The sequence below is a fragment of the Rousettus aegyptiacus genome, unplaced genomic scaffold (assembly GCF_014176215.1).
Source record: "Rousettus aegyptiacus isolate mRouAeg1 unplaced genomic scaffold, mRouAeg1.p scaffold_m13_p_9, whole genome shotgun sequence".
Lineage (NCBI taxonomy): Eukaryota > Metazoa > Chordata > Mammalia > Chiroptera > Pteropodidae > Rousettus > Rousettus aegyptiacus.
Window position 1 is genome coordinate 4230322 of NW_023416312.1, and position 14409 is coordinate 4244730.

General features: G+C 38.3%; 1 protein-coding gene and 1 pseudogene across 1 annotated transcript in view; both read left to right on the plus strand.

The window, feature by feature from the left end:
• BMX (BMX non-receptor tyrosine kinase) overlaps nucleotides 1-14409 on the plus strand; it is a 46415-nt gene that overhangs the window by 27114 nt on the left and 4892 nt on the right. Inside the window, exons 12-17 of the mRNA XM_016118957.2 lie at nucleotides 2489-2616; nucleotides 4788-4862; nucleotides 5545-5716; nucleotides 8830-9046; nucleotides 10215-10279; nucleotides 12989-13107. Coding sequence (XP_015974443.2) covers nucleotides 2489-2616; nucleotides 4788-4862; nucleotides 5545-5716; nucleotides 8830-9046; nucleotides 10215-10279; nucleotides 12989-13107 — 776 coding nt within the window. The remainder of the gene's footprint in view (nucleotides 1-2488; nucleotides 2617-4787; nucleotides 4863-5544; nucleotides 5717-8829; nucleotides 9047-10214; nucleotides 10280-12988; nucleotides 13108-14409) is intronic.
• LOC118608224 lies at nucleotides 9282-9400 on the plus strand (annotated as a pseudogene).

Here is a 14409-nt window from a genome sequence, read left to right on the forward strand (position 1 = left end):
AAGTATGAAATGGATTTCATTTTAACTTCTTGTGTATTCTTTGAGTATGCTACTAATTTAGTCATATTTGGGGATAAGACACCATCTTTAAACTCTGGAATTTTGGATCAAAATATTTCTGTTGAATGCAACCATTGGTAGTGGCCTTTTCCCCCTACTTCCAAGAGGCTGTTCTCAAGTGATTCTCTCAAGCCCATCCATCCCAAGCAGCAGCTGAGTGCCCAGGGCACAGCACGCCTTGGTGAATGCTTGTTAAAGGAATCCTAGGTCATTCCCCTCAATTCAGTCCTAAACCTAGAAAAAGAGAAATAGCATTAGGGCCTCTACCCTCTTGGCCTTTGCCAACTGCTAAGCTGGAAAACCTACTGTGTCTTCTCATCAGACCAGAGTTAGCAGAAAGTTGAATAAGTGTAGCTGTGTTGCCTCGATAGCTTCTTTCTAAGGTGCTGTCCTCTATACTGTTAAGAGTTCTGATTTGAAGCTACACCTTTGGGTCCAAATCCTGACTTCACCATTTATGACACTGAGCAAGTTTCTTAACCTCTGTGTGTCAACTTCCTCATTTGAAAAGGGGACATAGTAACAATTATTACGTTCTATGGATAAAATAAGTGAATTTGTGTATTGGATCAGAACAGTACCTGACACACAGTAGGCACTTAATAAATTAATAGCAATTACTATTGTTGTTGTTGGGAGACAGTAATTCTACCTGCTCCACTACCCCTATTTGAACATTTGAGCACACAAGACCCCACAGTCATCGCATGAGAGTCAACCAGTAAACGTTACCAACGTCAGGATCCCCTACCAGAGTTTTACAAGCCACCCTCGCATTAGCTGTTAGCTCTTTTGTTCATTCTAATTATCCTGAGAAGCAAATAGAAAGTTGTTTTTCTTTTACAAATGAGGGGGTTGAAGTTCAAAGAGAGCTGATGAAGACCCACCCACAAAATTAATAACTAACTAACTTGAATCTGGATTTTCAACAGCCAAGTTTATGTTCCTTCAACAACACTCCTGTGTCTACACTGAAACCTCCAATATTTTGGAATAAGAATCTGGCCAAATCTTGATTAGGACCATTTGAAAAAGATATATATATATATATTTTATGTGTGCAATGCACTTTTAATGGTTGGAGTGAATGATCTTCTGCCCTGGTACCTTTTCCATGTGCCCTGCCCTGTGGTGCATATATGTATTTTTGTATTAATTAAGTGAGTAAAAAGTTATTTTGAGACTTTTTAAATAGCGTATCTACCTCTGATTTGAATAGGATATACTCTAATCAGTCACCTGGCATTTTCTAATGCCAGAAGCCACATCCCCAGTGCGTCTCATGTGCTAGGCTGCATATCTAGATGCTGGCTGAATCCAGCCCCGTAAGAACTGAGAGAAGACTTGGTTCATTAAATATAAAAAGCTCTGTGGCCCTCTGTCCCTGCAGTTTCAGCCAAACCTGATATCAGAAGTTCTAGTCAAACTTCTTGACACCAGATTCATTTTTGAGGGTGGCCAGGTAGAAAAATCAGCAAATGGATAAGGAATAAAAAAAAAAAATCCAAATCGATGAGTACAGAAGCCTTGTGTTATGAAACAGCATTAATGGCTTGCTTGAGTGAACTTCGTGCTGAGACCAAGAGCTGATTAGCCATTTGCAACAAGATAGCGCCCCTTCCTTTCATAATTGCAATTTTAACTAAGCTGCCATTACAGCAACAGCAATTTATTAAGTGTTTTATGTGCCAAGCACAGTACAAATTCCCTCTCCCTCCCTCCCTCCCTCCTTCCCACCCCCCCCCCACACACACAACCAAATGAGGTATCTAGCAAGCAGTAGAACTGGACTCAAAGCCCAATTCTTGACCACTGTGCCATACTCTCATATCTAAGACAAGCATATTATTCTTGATTAACCTAAATCAATGTGCATCAATTCATCACTATTTTCTAAATGTAGAGCAAAAGAAAAAAAAATGTTTTATGTGGAAAGGTGCAAGTTCATATGACAGATTAAAGGACAGCCCCACCCCCTCTATCCTGCCTTCTCCGCACCCCAGAGAACCTCCTACCAACGCCCTGGGTGAGAACACCCACCCCTAATCACCTTTGCCTCCCATATTTTAATCTTCATTATCATTCTGAAAAGGAACTAATGTTCAGAATAATCATCCTGAAGAACTACAGGGCTCTCAGTCACCAGAGGAATGTTCCAGCTTTATATATACTAAGAACAGTCTAGAAAGTTGGAATTTTATTGTACATGAATTCTATATGTGCACAAAAGATAAGCTGAATTCAGAGAGGAGCCCTCTTCCATAATTACTGACTGTCATGGATATCTCCAGAAAACACCAGATGGCAAGAATGCGAAAACTTCCCTGACTTCCCTCTCCAAAATTTGCAAATGCGCCAAATTATTTAACCATTGTTTAATCAAGCTTCAATTGTTTAAAACATTCTCACATTCTTTTTTCCTTACTAGTGATAAGAAAGGAACCGTCAAACATTATCACGTGCATACAAATGCTGAGAACAAATTGTACCTGGCAGAAAACTACTGTTTTGATGACATTCCAAAGCTTATTCACTATCATCAACACAATTCAGCAGGTAATTTATTTCACTGTTTCTTTTATGGATCTTTGCTGATAAATATCAATTTTCTTGGATACTATTGATACTTCTAATATTCTTAATTATATGAAGAAACATGAAAGTAAGAAAAAAAAATACTCTCAAGCCCTATGCCTACTGTAATTTTTAAACTACATTTCCTGGAATATAACATTATACACTCTATAATGTCAGAAAAAAAAATTGAGTTGAGTGACTTGGAAGTAGAGATTCTCTTTATCAAAATATCTGCAGGTTTTTTCTTGCCTATAGAAATTGATTGCAAAATTCAAACATTATAGAAATGTCCATGGAGTTTCCCTCTCCAGTGATATACAAGTTGGTGTCTGTTCTGACAGAATTACCTTCTATTCTGATACTAACACTTATTATCCATTTTATATATATATACACACACACACGTTGTATTTTTTACTGAGATCATTCTACACATACTAATTTTCAGCTTGTTTTCCTTACTCAATGTGTCTTAGAAGTCTTTCCATGCAAATATGTACAGCTTAGTTTGGTCTATTGAGAATTCTCTTATAGAATTACCCCATAATTTATTCACCTAACCTTGTGTTGGTTAGCAGTAGGATCATTTACAATGTTTTCCCATCACAATCACTGTTTCAATGCACAGTCCTGCACACATAGCTCTGCGCACCTCCTTGAGTGTTTCTGTAGCCCAATTCCCTAGAGATGGCTTTCCTGAGATAATGGTTAAGAACATTTAAAATTTTGACATTGTCAAATGCTTTTCAGAAATGTACCTTCCCACCAAGAGCAAGTTCCTTCATCCTCACCAACACTGGGTACTATTTCTCTTTTTAAACTTTGCCTAATTGGCAAAAATGTGTATAGAAATCCCTCCTTATGGAAATATTAACTCATCTCATTACAGTAAGCATTTTGCATACACGTATCGCTTCATCATGTTGTACACCTTAAAGTTATATAGGTTACATGTCAATAATGTCTCACTAAATGTAGGAAAAAAGTTTTAAAAAAATAAAGAAAGCCACCCTAAGTGTCTTTTCTAGACTAGTGCCACTTACAAGCAGTGACTGGATGAATTCCAAGAGTGAGAAAAAATAAGCTAGGGGCTCAGTGTCTGATCCGCGCAACTCTACCTAAGCTGACTACGTGCACATAAGTGAAATGGCCTCACTCCTGGCTTTGATTTTGGTTCCTACTTGTATTTTTCCTTCGTCCCAATTTCATAATTGTTTAGTTTAACCTGTAGCACCTTGGAAAGACATCTCCAAGTGGAATGACTCCACTCCAGAGAATGCACAAGCAACTCCACAAAGAAAAAAATAGTAAAATGTTTATTTCTATTTGTTTTTTTTTAAACCTAATCCTCTTATGTTTTCTCTTTGTGACTACATTTTAGGATTCATATACTATATCAATACAGCAGCAATTGTACATGTATATATTTTGGAAGAGTGCACTAAATTTTTTGCCAATTAAAAGTGCACGATTTAAAACATTTGGATACCACTCATATAAAAAGGAAATAAATAATACAGAAAGATGAAGGAGAGAAAAAGGTCACATGTGATAGTTCCCAGGACTTGGAAAATGTCACACATTTAAAGCAAGAAACTTTTTTTTTTTGAATGAGCTGGTATAAAGACCTTGATTATTTTAACCCAGCTTTACCATGACATAATGTAAACATTTAAAATGACTTGACCATTAATGCAATTTAGTAATAGGTTTAATTTTTAAAAATGCAAGTGGTTTACTTTTTATTTTGTATCCTTCTGTACTATTGGGATTCTTTACCAACTGTATGTGCTGTGTGTATACGTATTTAAATATACGACTATAAAAAGATAGCAAAATAAAAATGGAAAATTTTTTAAATGAAAGATTCCATCAAGCAACTAACTTTGATGTGATTTTCAAAAGTCACACAAAGTGGTTTTACTCTTTAATTTTTGCTTTACGTTGAGCTAGTCAAGTCAGGCAAATTGATACAAGTACAGGATGGTTACGGTCAGAATGGATTCTCCCTCTGCACCTCAACATCATGAACTCTGCTTGTTCAGCCACTTTGGAGAGAACATAAGCAGAGGTGTGAACCAATGTGATGGGATGGGATGGGATGTGCTATGATATGATGATGTATTGCTATGATGCTGGTTCCATTGCAGGCATGATCACGCGACTCCGCCACCCCGTGTCAACCAAGGCCAACAAGGTTCCCATCTCCGTGTCCTTGGGAAGTGGTATGAATACACCCTTGGTCTCTTAAGATCTATTTCCCACCATTTTTGGTTAAAATATGCATATATGGTTAATTTACTGAAAAAAAGAGGGAAGACAGGAAGGCAGTCCCTATTCAGATTGTGTCAGGGAGGGCTTCAGCTCTAATATATTTATTCATTTTCTAAAAACAAATAATAAAAAACAAAAGCCTTTTCTGTCCTCCCAAATTAACTCTGTTATCTCCCCAGCATTACCAAAAAGAGTGTCAAAATCCTTCCTCTCGTTAGACCCAATCATCTTGTGTATTTGAGATAATAACATCCATCCAGATCACAATTTGTTTTATGAGAAAACATAATGATATTTTACCAAGCTAAAGGGCATCAAGCACATTTTGCCACCACATCTAAGATGCCTCTGGTTGGCAAAGCGTTTATACTCTGAGCTTTCCTATCAATAACTGTAGCTGCTTCAAGAACAATATTGTCCTAGCGGCATTATCATGTGGCTTAATAGGTTATAAGACCACGTCACCAAGGGGTTTTTTTTTTTTTTTAAGTGATCAACTTAAAATAAAAAGTCTTGCTCTTCTTCATATTATCAATGTGAAACTCCCTTTGGAGACGAAATCACTTGGGAAGAAGCTGTTAGTCCCAAAGCTTTCTATTCTCATCCTAAAGAGTGTCTGTCTTACCTTATTAGGAATCTGGGAACTGAAAAGAGAAGAGATTACGCTGTTGAAGGAGCTGGGAAGTGGCCAGTTTGGAGTGGTCCATCTGGGCAAGTGGAAAGGGCAGTATGATGTTGCCATTAAGATGATCAAGGAGGGCTCCATGTCAGAAGATGAATTTTTCCAGGAGGCCCAGACCATGATGTAAGTTCCTTCCGAGGAATGGCAGTTTAGCCCTCACCATGGGAGGATGTTCATGCTAATGGGCCTGTCCGTAACATTTGCAAAGACTGAAGGAAGAGTCTGCATATCACACATATAAACACTTAGAAGCTATCAATCAAGCTAATGCGCTGTTAAATAAAATTGGTTCTGTGCTCCTCCTTTGACCAATATACCTTCGTGACAAACCGAAAGGCCAAATTTGAATTTCAAATTCTCCAGGCTCTTTAGAGAAACCAGTCTCTGGCTCAAGGCCCCCACAAACTCCACCCTGCCCCTTCCCTCTCCCACCCCCTGCTCTGTCCTGCACTATGCTCAGTTCAAATGTGCAGACACAGCATTCAGTACATCCAAGCAGCCTCTATGTCTCCCAGAAACAACTATCTATACTGGCTGATGATTTTGATTTAGGACAGGTTCACCAACAGCATGGCTCGCGCTTGGGGGAAGAGACCCAAAAAGCATCTACATGGGTCCTGGAAGAGGCCTCAGAACTATACAGACAGGGGTTCTAGAGTCCTCATATCCCAAGAGTGATAGAGAAAGGATGTTTGGGTTCTGAGTTGACATGTCTTCTTGGCCCTCTGGCCTTCCTGCCTTGTGGGGAGGTACATGGTGGAACGAGGGACACAGTGGGGCCTTGTAAAGCACATACCCAATTCACCTTATTCTTTCCTCACTGGTAACGAAGATACACTTCCTAACGGGCCTCGGTCCCAAGCACAGTTCTTAATTCTTGGCAATACATATGTGTTCTCTTCTCTTCTCTCTTCTCTCTTCTCTCTTCTCTCTTTCTTCTCTTCTCTTCTCTTCTCTTCTCTTCTCTTCTCTTCTCTTCTCTTCTCTTCTCTTCTCTTCTCTCTCTCTCTCTCTCTCCCTCCCTCCCTCCCTCTCATATTTAGGTAAGTACAAAGAATTATTTTTTTTTCACCAGAAAAGAAAAGCTTTATTAGAAGTGATAGTATACTTTCAGATGTGGAAATAGGCCTGAGCAAGAGAGAAGTATGGCTCAAAGTCCACAAAGAATTGTTTTAAAGATTCTACCTCTTCTTGTCAACATGCTGAATCAGATTTTGAAGGGTGACCGACCATCAGGTTTGCCTGGGACTTTCCTGGGTTTAGTGCTAAGAGTCCTGTGTCCCAGGAAACCCTGCAGTCTCAGGCAAACTGAGGCAGCTGGTCACCCTACTTTTAGGGTACCAATCGACATGGTATGCAAAACAATGTTATAGCAGGACTTCGGTCAAAGATAGTTGAAATCACAAATTCTAGCCTGCTACAGAGTAATAAGCCTTTTATAAATTTTACTTAAACATTTACATTGTGTTTACACTCACCTCTCTGAGCACTTTATAAATACTAACACATTTGAGCCTCAGAAGAAGCCTATGAGGGCTGCTGTACCACTGTTACTTTTGTTTTATTGGAAACTGAAGCACAGAAATGTTAAATGACCTGCTCATGGTCACCATGCTGGTAAAAGTGGCAGAACAGAAATACAGAGCCAGGCAGACATTCCACTGTCCATTTCCTTAGTCACTCCTTTACGAAGACCAAAGGCACCAGGAAAGTCAGAACATCCTTACTACAGTTGCAGAAATGTTTGAAGCAGAGGGACTATGTGACTATAAGCCTTTGGCTAGGGCTGGCTTTACATGTGTGCAACCCACACAACCTTGAGGGGCCCCACACTTATAAGGGCTCCACACTTGGTTTAACACCCTGGTATCACCATCTTGAAATCCTTAATCATTCCTAAACAAGAATTCCTGCATTTTCACTTCGCGCCAGTTCTTGCAAAGTATGTAGCCCATTCTGCTTTTGGCAATTGAACTATCATAAAACTAGGGAGGGAGCCCTTGATGTCCAACTTTTGTAGGACAGAAAAATCTTAGGCTCATAGTGTAACCCCTGTGTCCTAGTGAAACTTTAGAATATATTTTTTTTACTAATACAGGGGCTTATAATCATACAGAATCATAAAAGTCATTAACGAATCACCTAGTAATAAAGAAAGAGGTCAAACTAACATAAGAGGAATGTTAAATCCCACATAGAAGAGTCAAACTGAGGCCTGTTATGTGGGGAGTACCAGTTGATATGGTGTTCCCAACCAAGTGCCCCAATGGTCAGGGACAAAATTTGCTCAAGGAACAGCTTTTGTTGGGTGATAGATCTTTGTTCCACTCCAAGCCTTCCCTCTGAACAGAGCACTGCTGAGTGCAATGCAGGTCCCTACAGTTGCTGATAGATGCGAAGCTGGGCTCATTGCCCTGAGTAACACGATAAGGCAGGCATTCCTGCATGGTTAAACAAAGGAGAAAGAAAATAACTAAGTATTTAATAAGTCCTCAATTATTAAAAAATTGAAAAGTTGACATGTTAAATTTAGATCTCTTTTACACATCTGAACATTAAGGAATCATCCTGTAAATCAATAAGACTAGATATTATGTAATGATAAGCTGATGAACATCGTAACAGCTGCCTGTCCATCCATCATGGACTACCGGAAGTGCTATACCATGTGGTTACTATTTTCTAAATATATTATTGGAAAAATAACAATAATGTACAATGAGGGTTTAAAAAAAAAGAAAGAAAGAAAAATCATGCTTAATCTCATTTTCCTAACATGGCATTTCCATTTTCTCTACACTCTTTATATTCTGATCTGATGTTTTTTTAGAATGAAATATTTAGATATGAAAGTTAGATATTTTAAAATGGAAGTGGGTACTCTTAGATTATAGTTCCCTCCAAACTAGTCTTGGAAGTTCTCAAGATGCCATGAGACTCAACGGGATTTCCAAGGCTCCAGATCATTGCTCCCCTGAGTCTCTGTGGGAAAGTCGAACACAGCACCCACAACTGCTAGATTTCTGCTGGAGTTGTTGATGTCCAACATGAAGAAGCATTTCTTACCTCCAAAGGCTCATGCTTCCAGAATAGATCCAAAACATTTTCTCTCCTCTGTTCAAGTAGAAAGGGGGATATTAAAACGAACAAGAATCTGCTCATGATTCTTTTTCAGGATGTCTGGAAAATGGAGTGTGCAAATTTAATACTGAACTTTGAAAATCTGTTGTTCCCAGGAAACTCAACCATCCCAAGCTGGTGAAATTCTATGGAGTGTGCTCAAAGAGATACCCTATATACATAGTGACTGAATATATAACCAATGGTTGCTTGCTTAATTACCTGAAGAGTCATGGAAGAGGACTTGAACCCTCCCAGCTTTTGGAAATGTGCTATGATGTTTGTGAAGGCATGGCCTTCTTGGAGAGCCACCAGTTCATACATCGAGACTTGGTAAGCAAAGCCATTGGCAGCTCAAAGATAGAAACCAACTCACAGTTTCTACCTTTAGTGATGGATTGGGAGGAAAGGCAAAGAGGCCACCTTCACTTTTACTTTGCTCACCTGTGCCTTGCTTAAGCACGTGCCACTTTTGTGATAAAAATCACAATTTCAAAATGAAATACTTGAAGTACAGAAAACACAGAATGACTAAAAGAAGCCATTAAGATTTATGTAGTTGCAGTGAGTCTACAGCGATGCCACCCAGAGCAAGCCTGATCCCTTCTGATCTTAGCAGCTAAGCAGGGTCGGGCCTGGTCAGTACTTGGATGGGAGACCACCTAGGAAGACCAGGTGCTGTAGGCATAAAAAAATAAAAAAGTAAGGGATTGTAAGCTGACAATGTCCTTGCAATCTGTGAGGTCAACCAAGGGTTGCCTCTCCTAAGGGAAAAAAAAAATTATGTAGTTATAGTGATAAAAAAAATATGTATATTAAAAAGCATCAAGATTAATGTAGTTGTATTGTGGTTCGAAGGAAAAGAGATGGAAAGAAAAGGCTTTGGTCAATTTAGTGTTTCTTGGAACAATTAAACCCAAGTTGACCTTTACTCCAGGAATGGCTCAGTGCTAAAGCAGTCATTCAATACAATAACTGAAAATACAAAAGAAACAAACAAAAACCAGAAAGAAATGAAACTCATGTCTTTGGGTCAGAGTGGAGGGGAAAGTGTTCTGCTTGGTATGTATTGATATTTATCTTTAGAGATTTTCTTGCGCTGTACAGCAAACATTCCACACACACTAGGCAAGTGCATTCTGAGTCTCTGGTGCCACATTTATGCCTTTGGAGCACCTGTCACTGAACAGTATCCTGTCACTAAAGAGGGAGCCCCTAGAATTGATTTTTCTCTTTTCATTGATGAACTAAGTTTTTATGTTTAACGTGTAATAACTTTAGTGTTGACAAGGATGGATGCCTGGGTGAAAATACTTATGGGAGCACATTTTCATTTTGAAAAGTTGCAAAGAAAAAAAAAACTTTCCAACGTTTGGGCTTTTGATAGGCAATCTTAGATTTTGCTGAGAATTCTGCTGAGGAGAAGGAAAATGCCAGATTCTGATGTCAAGAGATTCACGGTCACTTTTACTACTTAGTCATTTTGATTTTTTCTCCAAAGGCTGCTCGGAACTGCTTGGTAGACAGTGATCTCTCTGTGAAAGTATCTGACTTTGGAATGACAAGGTAAGCCAGTTCCAAAGGGGCAACCAATGAGAGGGGTCTTTCGATTCACACCTAAATGCCATCATAAGTGAAGACCTTTTGGGTATATAGAACACACTCTGAACTGGGGACTGGAAAACCTGGATCCCCGCCTCCATACTACCACTTATGACAACTTAGGAAACATTCTACCACATTTCCTCACCTGTAAGATGAGATTGTACTTTGGAAATTGTCCAGGGTCCTTTTAAGTTCAACACCTGATAAATATTTTCTACACTTACAAATAAATTCCATGAAAGATCCCAAGTATTTAAATATAACATGTTACAGCCAGATTATTTGGATAAATATTTTACATATTTTTAATCAAGTCTCCTCTAGCCCTTTCTGTGTTTTTTCTTAATATATGTGCAAATGGGTAGAACATTAACACTAGGAAAATTTTCATTGTCACGTTTTTTCTTTGTCACCCAGTAAGGCGACGGTAGACTCTGAGATTCTCTTGGTGGGTGTTCTATCACCACTTCATGATTAGGAGAAACTGTTTTGATTACAATAACAGTTTTAAAAAGGTGTTCCATTTCCTGATTCTGAGTCATCATACTATTTAAACCTCAAAGCCAATTTTCGTGATTTTGCATAGGAAATGAAGATGTACATGCTCACCTTTCCATTCATCATTTATCAAGTTTCTACTAAATGCCTAGGTCTCGGGGAAGATATTGATATGAATGGGATAGGCCCTGCCCTCAAAAAGCCCGCAGTTATTCTAGAGGCAAGTAGGTATCCCTGACATTGAGACAAAATACAGCTACGAAGTTGTGCTGACTCAACATAAACTCATATAATTGTGAAGAAGAATGATGCCTTTTCAAAGAGATCTAAAGAATTGACCAAGGCCAGCTCTGTATTTAGCAAACGTGGCCCCGAAACACCATAGGAAAATAGATCTGTTTTTTTAAGTCTCCAAAATTCAGTATTCGGAAGTTCCCCCTTTCTGGGACCCCTCAATATTGGCAAGGTGTCCCTTTAGCTGTGTGCTACTTGCCATCACTCCAACCACCATATACTGAGTCACCTGCACTGACATTAGAAGTTCTCAGAATAGAAGAACTTACACCCACCTTGTTCTCGAAGCTGGAATATTAACTATTATGGTGGCATCCAGGATATAACTCGAGTTCTTTGTCCTTTTAGAAAAATGGGACACAGGGTCTTGCTCTGAATAAGGGATCCTAGAGGCCACGCACCCCACCCTTTTTGTCACAAAGCTCTGTCACATCATTCAGATGTCTGTGACTTAACTTGGTCCTGATGACTTGAAGGAAGGGTTAAGCTGTGAGCAGACCCCAGACAGTGTAGTTTCTGGGTGTCTTATGATGTCTGAGGAGCTGAGGAGGCCTGAGGAGGGAAGTATGCTATATATGATCTTAGGAAGGTGTTATTTATTATTACTATTACTAATGTTTCAAAAAATAATTTGCCAAACCAGCTTTCTCTGATGTTTTACATTAAATATCTCTAACATTTTAGTAAGTAAAGTTTTCCTATAAATTGTATTCAAAATTTGTTTCCGTAATTTTCATTTCCTTATCTTATTTTCCTCTTTCATTTTCCTATTTATGAGTCATTATTTATTTGTTTTTGTGGGCAAAGATATGGGGTTCCCCTCTATTCATTATATACATAGTATATGTTTATTATAAGAAATATAGCAGTGGTGTACAAAGTCAAAAGGAGAATCTGGCCCATACCCCTTCACCCCAATTTTAGCACTAAGAGTACCTACTGCTAACACATTTGATTGTCTTTCCACATCTTATTCCTAAGTATACTCAATCATAACACAAATACATTTACTGTTTGTTTCCAAAAAAATAGAATCGCATTATAAATCTATTCTTTTGCACATAATCATATATCATGGGCATCTTTTCATTTTGGTAAATATAGAATAACCTCATTTTTAAATGACTGCCTATTGACCTATTGTATTAATGTACCATACTATATTTAATCACTTCTCCAAATGTGGATATTAAGACTGTTTCCATTTTAATCATTATTATAAACAAGAGTGTAATGAATATCCTTGAACATATTTTTATGGTCTTGATATCTACATAGGATATTGTTGTCCACTGTTGTTTATAATAGCAGATGGTTAGAAGCCATTTACATGGTTAAACAAATTATGCTAATCCATAAGTGGAAATTCAGCCATTAAACAGGATGCTACAGAAGAAAATGTAACCGTATAGGGAAAATGTTCTTGATATGCCATTAAAGGAAAAATAAAAGCAAACCTCGGTATGACAGAAACCCAATTTTGTACAAATTATATATAGAAAAAAGATTGGAAAGTATAAGGCAAAATGTATCTTGAGTGGTAGAATTATAGGCTGTCTTTGGGGGTGGGATTCTGAGTGATTTTATTTTTACATTTTCGTGTTTTTCTCTATCTACTGAACAGTTTACATTCAGATTTTGGTATTTTTCAAAGTTAGATATCATTTTTTAAAGCTTACAAGTCATAAGCAGCCTCTAGCTAAGCATATACATTGAAAGGAAGCAAAAGATGCAGAACGCCCAAGCCTTCGGCTGAGACTGGAAGCCTCTCTGTCCTTCATCAGCCTGTACTGCCACGAGGCAATGGCGGCCAGCAGAGGTCTTCCCATTCTGCCAAGCCAAGCAGCTTAAGGTCTGTGTTGATGTTTCCCCCCACAGGTATGTTCTTGATGATCAGTATGTCAGTTCAGTAGGAACAAAGTTTCCGGTCAAGTGGTCAGCCCCAGAGGTGTTTCACTACTTCAAATACAGCAGCAAGTCAGACATATGGGCGTTCGGTAAGAATGTGGCCACACAGGCCCCAGCCCCATTTTGCAAGCTGGCTTCCACAACAGGAAACCACAAGAGCAGCAACATCCATTTTTAGCAAAAGCCCTGCGCGCTTACAAAATTACCTGTATGGCCTGTGACGAGCAAGAGATAGAAGAGATGATCCTTTCTTGGGTCAGTGTTCAGATGTCTGCCACATATTGTATAATTTGCATCCTGCTAGTACCTTCTCATAAAAATCTCATAAAAGCTCTTCTACTGAAGATTTTCACCAGTTTTTATGAAGGAGTCATTAAGAACTAAAACTGAGTTTGTGCGAAATCCAAAACGTTGAAGGGTTTACAGGGGAGTCATAGACCTTTGGCATGATAGCAGCCATGATGACTTTTTTTTCTGCATTGACCAATTTTGAGAGGCATGCCTGTTGTCAAAACCAAACATGACTCAGCACTTTCTTTGGCCCATACGAGTTTCAACTAGTGCCCTCATTAAAATTCATCATTTAGATCAGAGGTGTGCAAACCATGGTCCAGGACCAAATCTAGTGGCCCATTTCTGTAACTCAAGTTTTACTGCTACATGGTCATGCCCATTCCTTTCTGTCTCGTTTTTGGCTGGTTTTGCGTAGCATCGGCAGAGCACAATATTTGTCACAGATACCACATGACCCCCAAAAACCTAAAAGCCTTCCTATGTGACCCCTTACAGAAAAAAGTTCACTGACCTCTATTTTATTAAAAGATCTATATTGAAATTTAGTAAAGATAATTAGGAAACAGAAATGATTCTAAATTGTGACTTGGTAGATTTTCTGATCTTTTTCTACACTGTGAGGAATGTCGAGCCTATTTACAATCACTGTCAGGTCAACCCAGGTTAAATGATCCAAATTGTAGTTATAGAATATATTAAATTCAGCTGAGACCCATTTCATGTTTGTCTTGGTTCTTAAGCATAATTTGACTTTCTATATGAATTCATGAGACTGCCTAAAAAAATCGAAATTTAGCCATACATTTTTCTATATGACACGATTTTTTAAAATAATTATTCCTTTTGTAAAAGTGGTATAGTTCATTATAAAAAAATAATTCAATGAATACAGAAAAAGGGAAAACCACAACGATAGCATTTTGGTGAATATTTGATGTTATTTTGTGCTGATTACCATGTCAAAGTTAGTTTCAATTTCATTTCAATTGATATGAAACTTATGAAAGCTATTTTAAATAATCGGCATGCCTACTCAATAGTCACACCTTGTGATTGAGCTAAAAATTACTTTACGTAGCTTGATTACTTATCTTAGG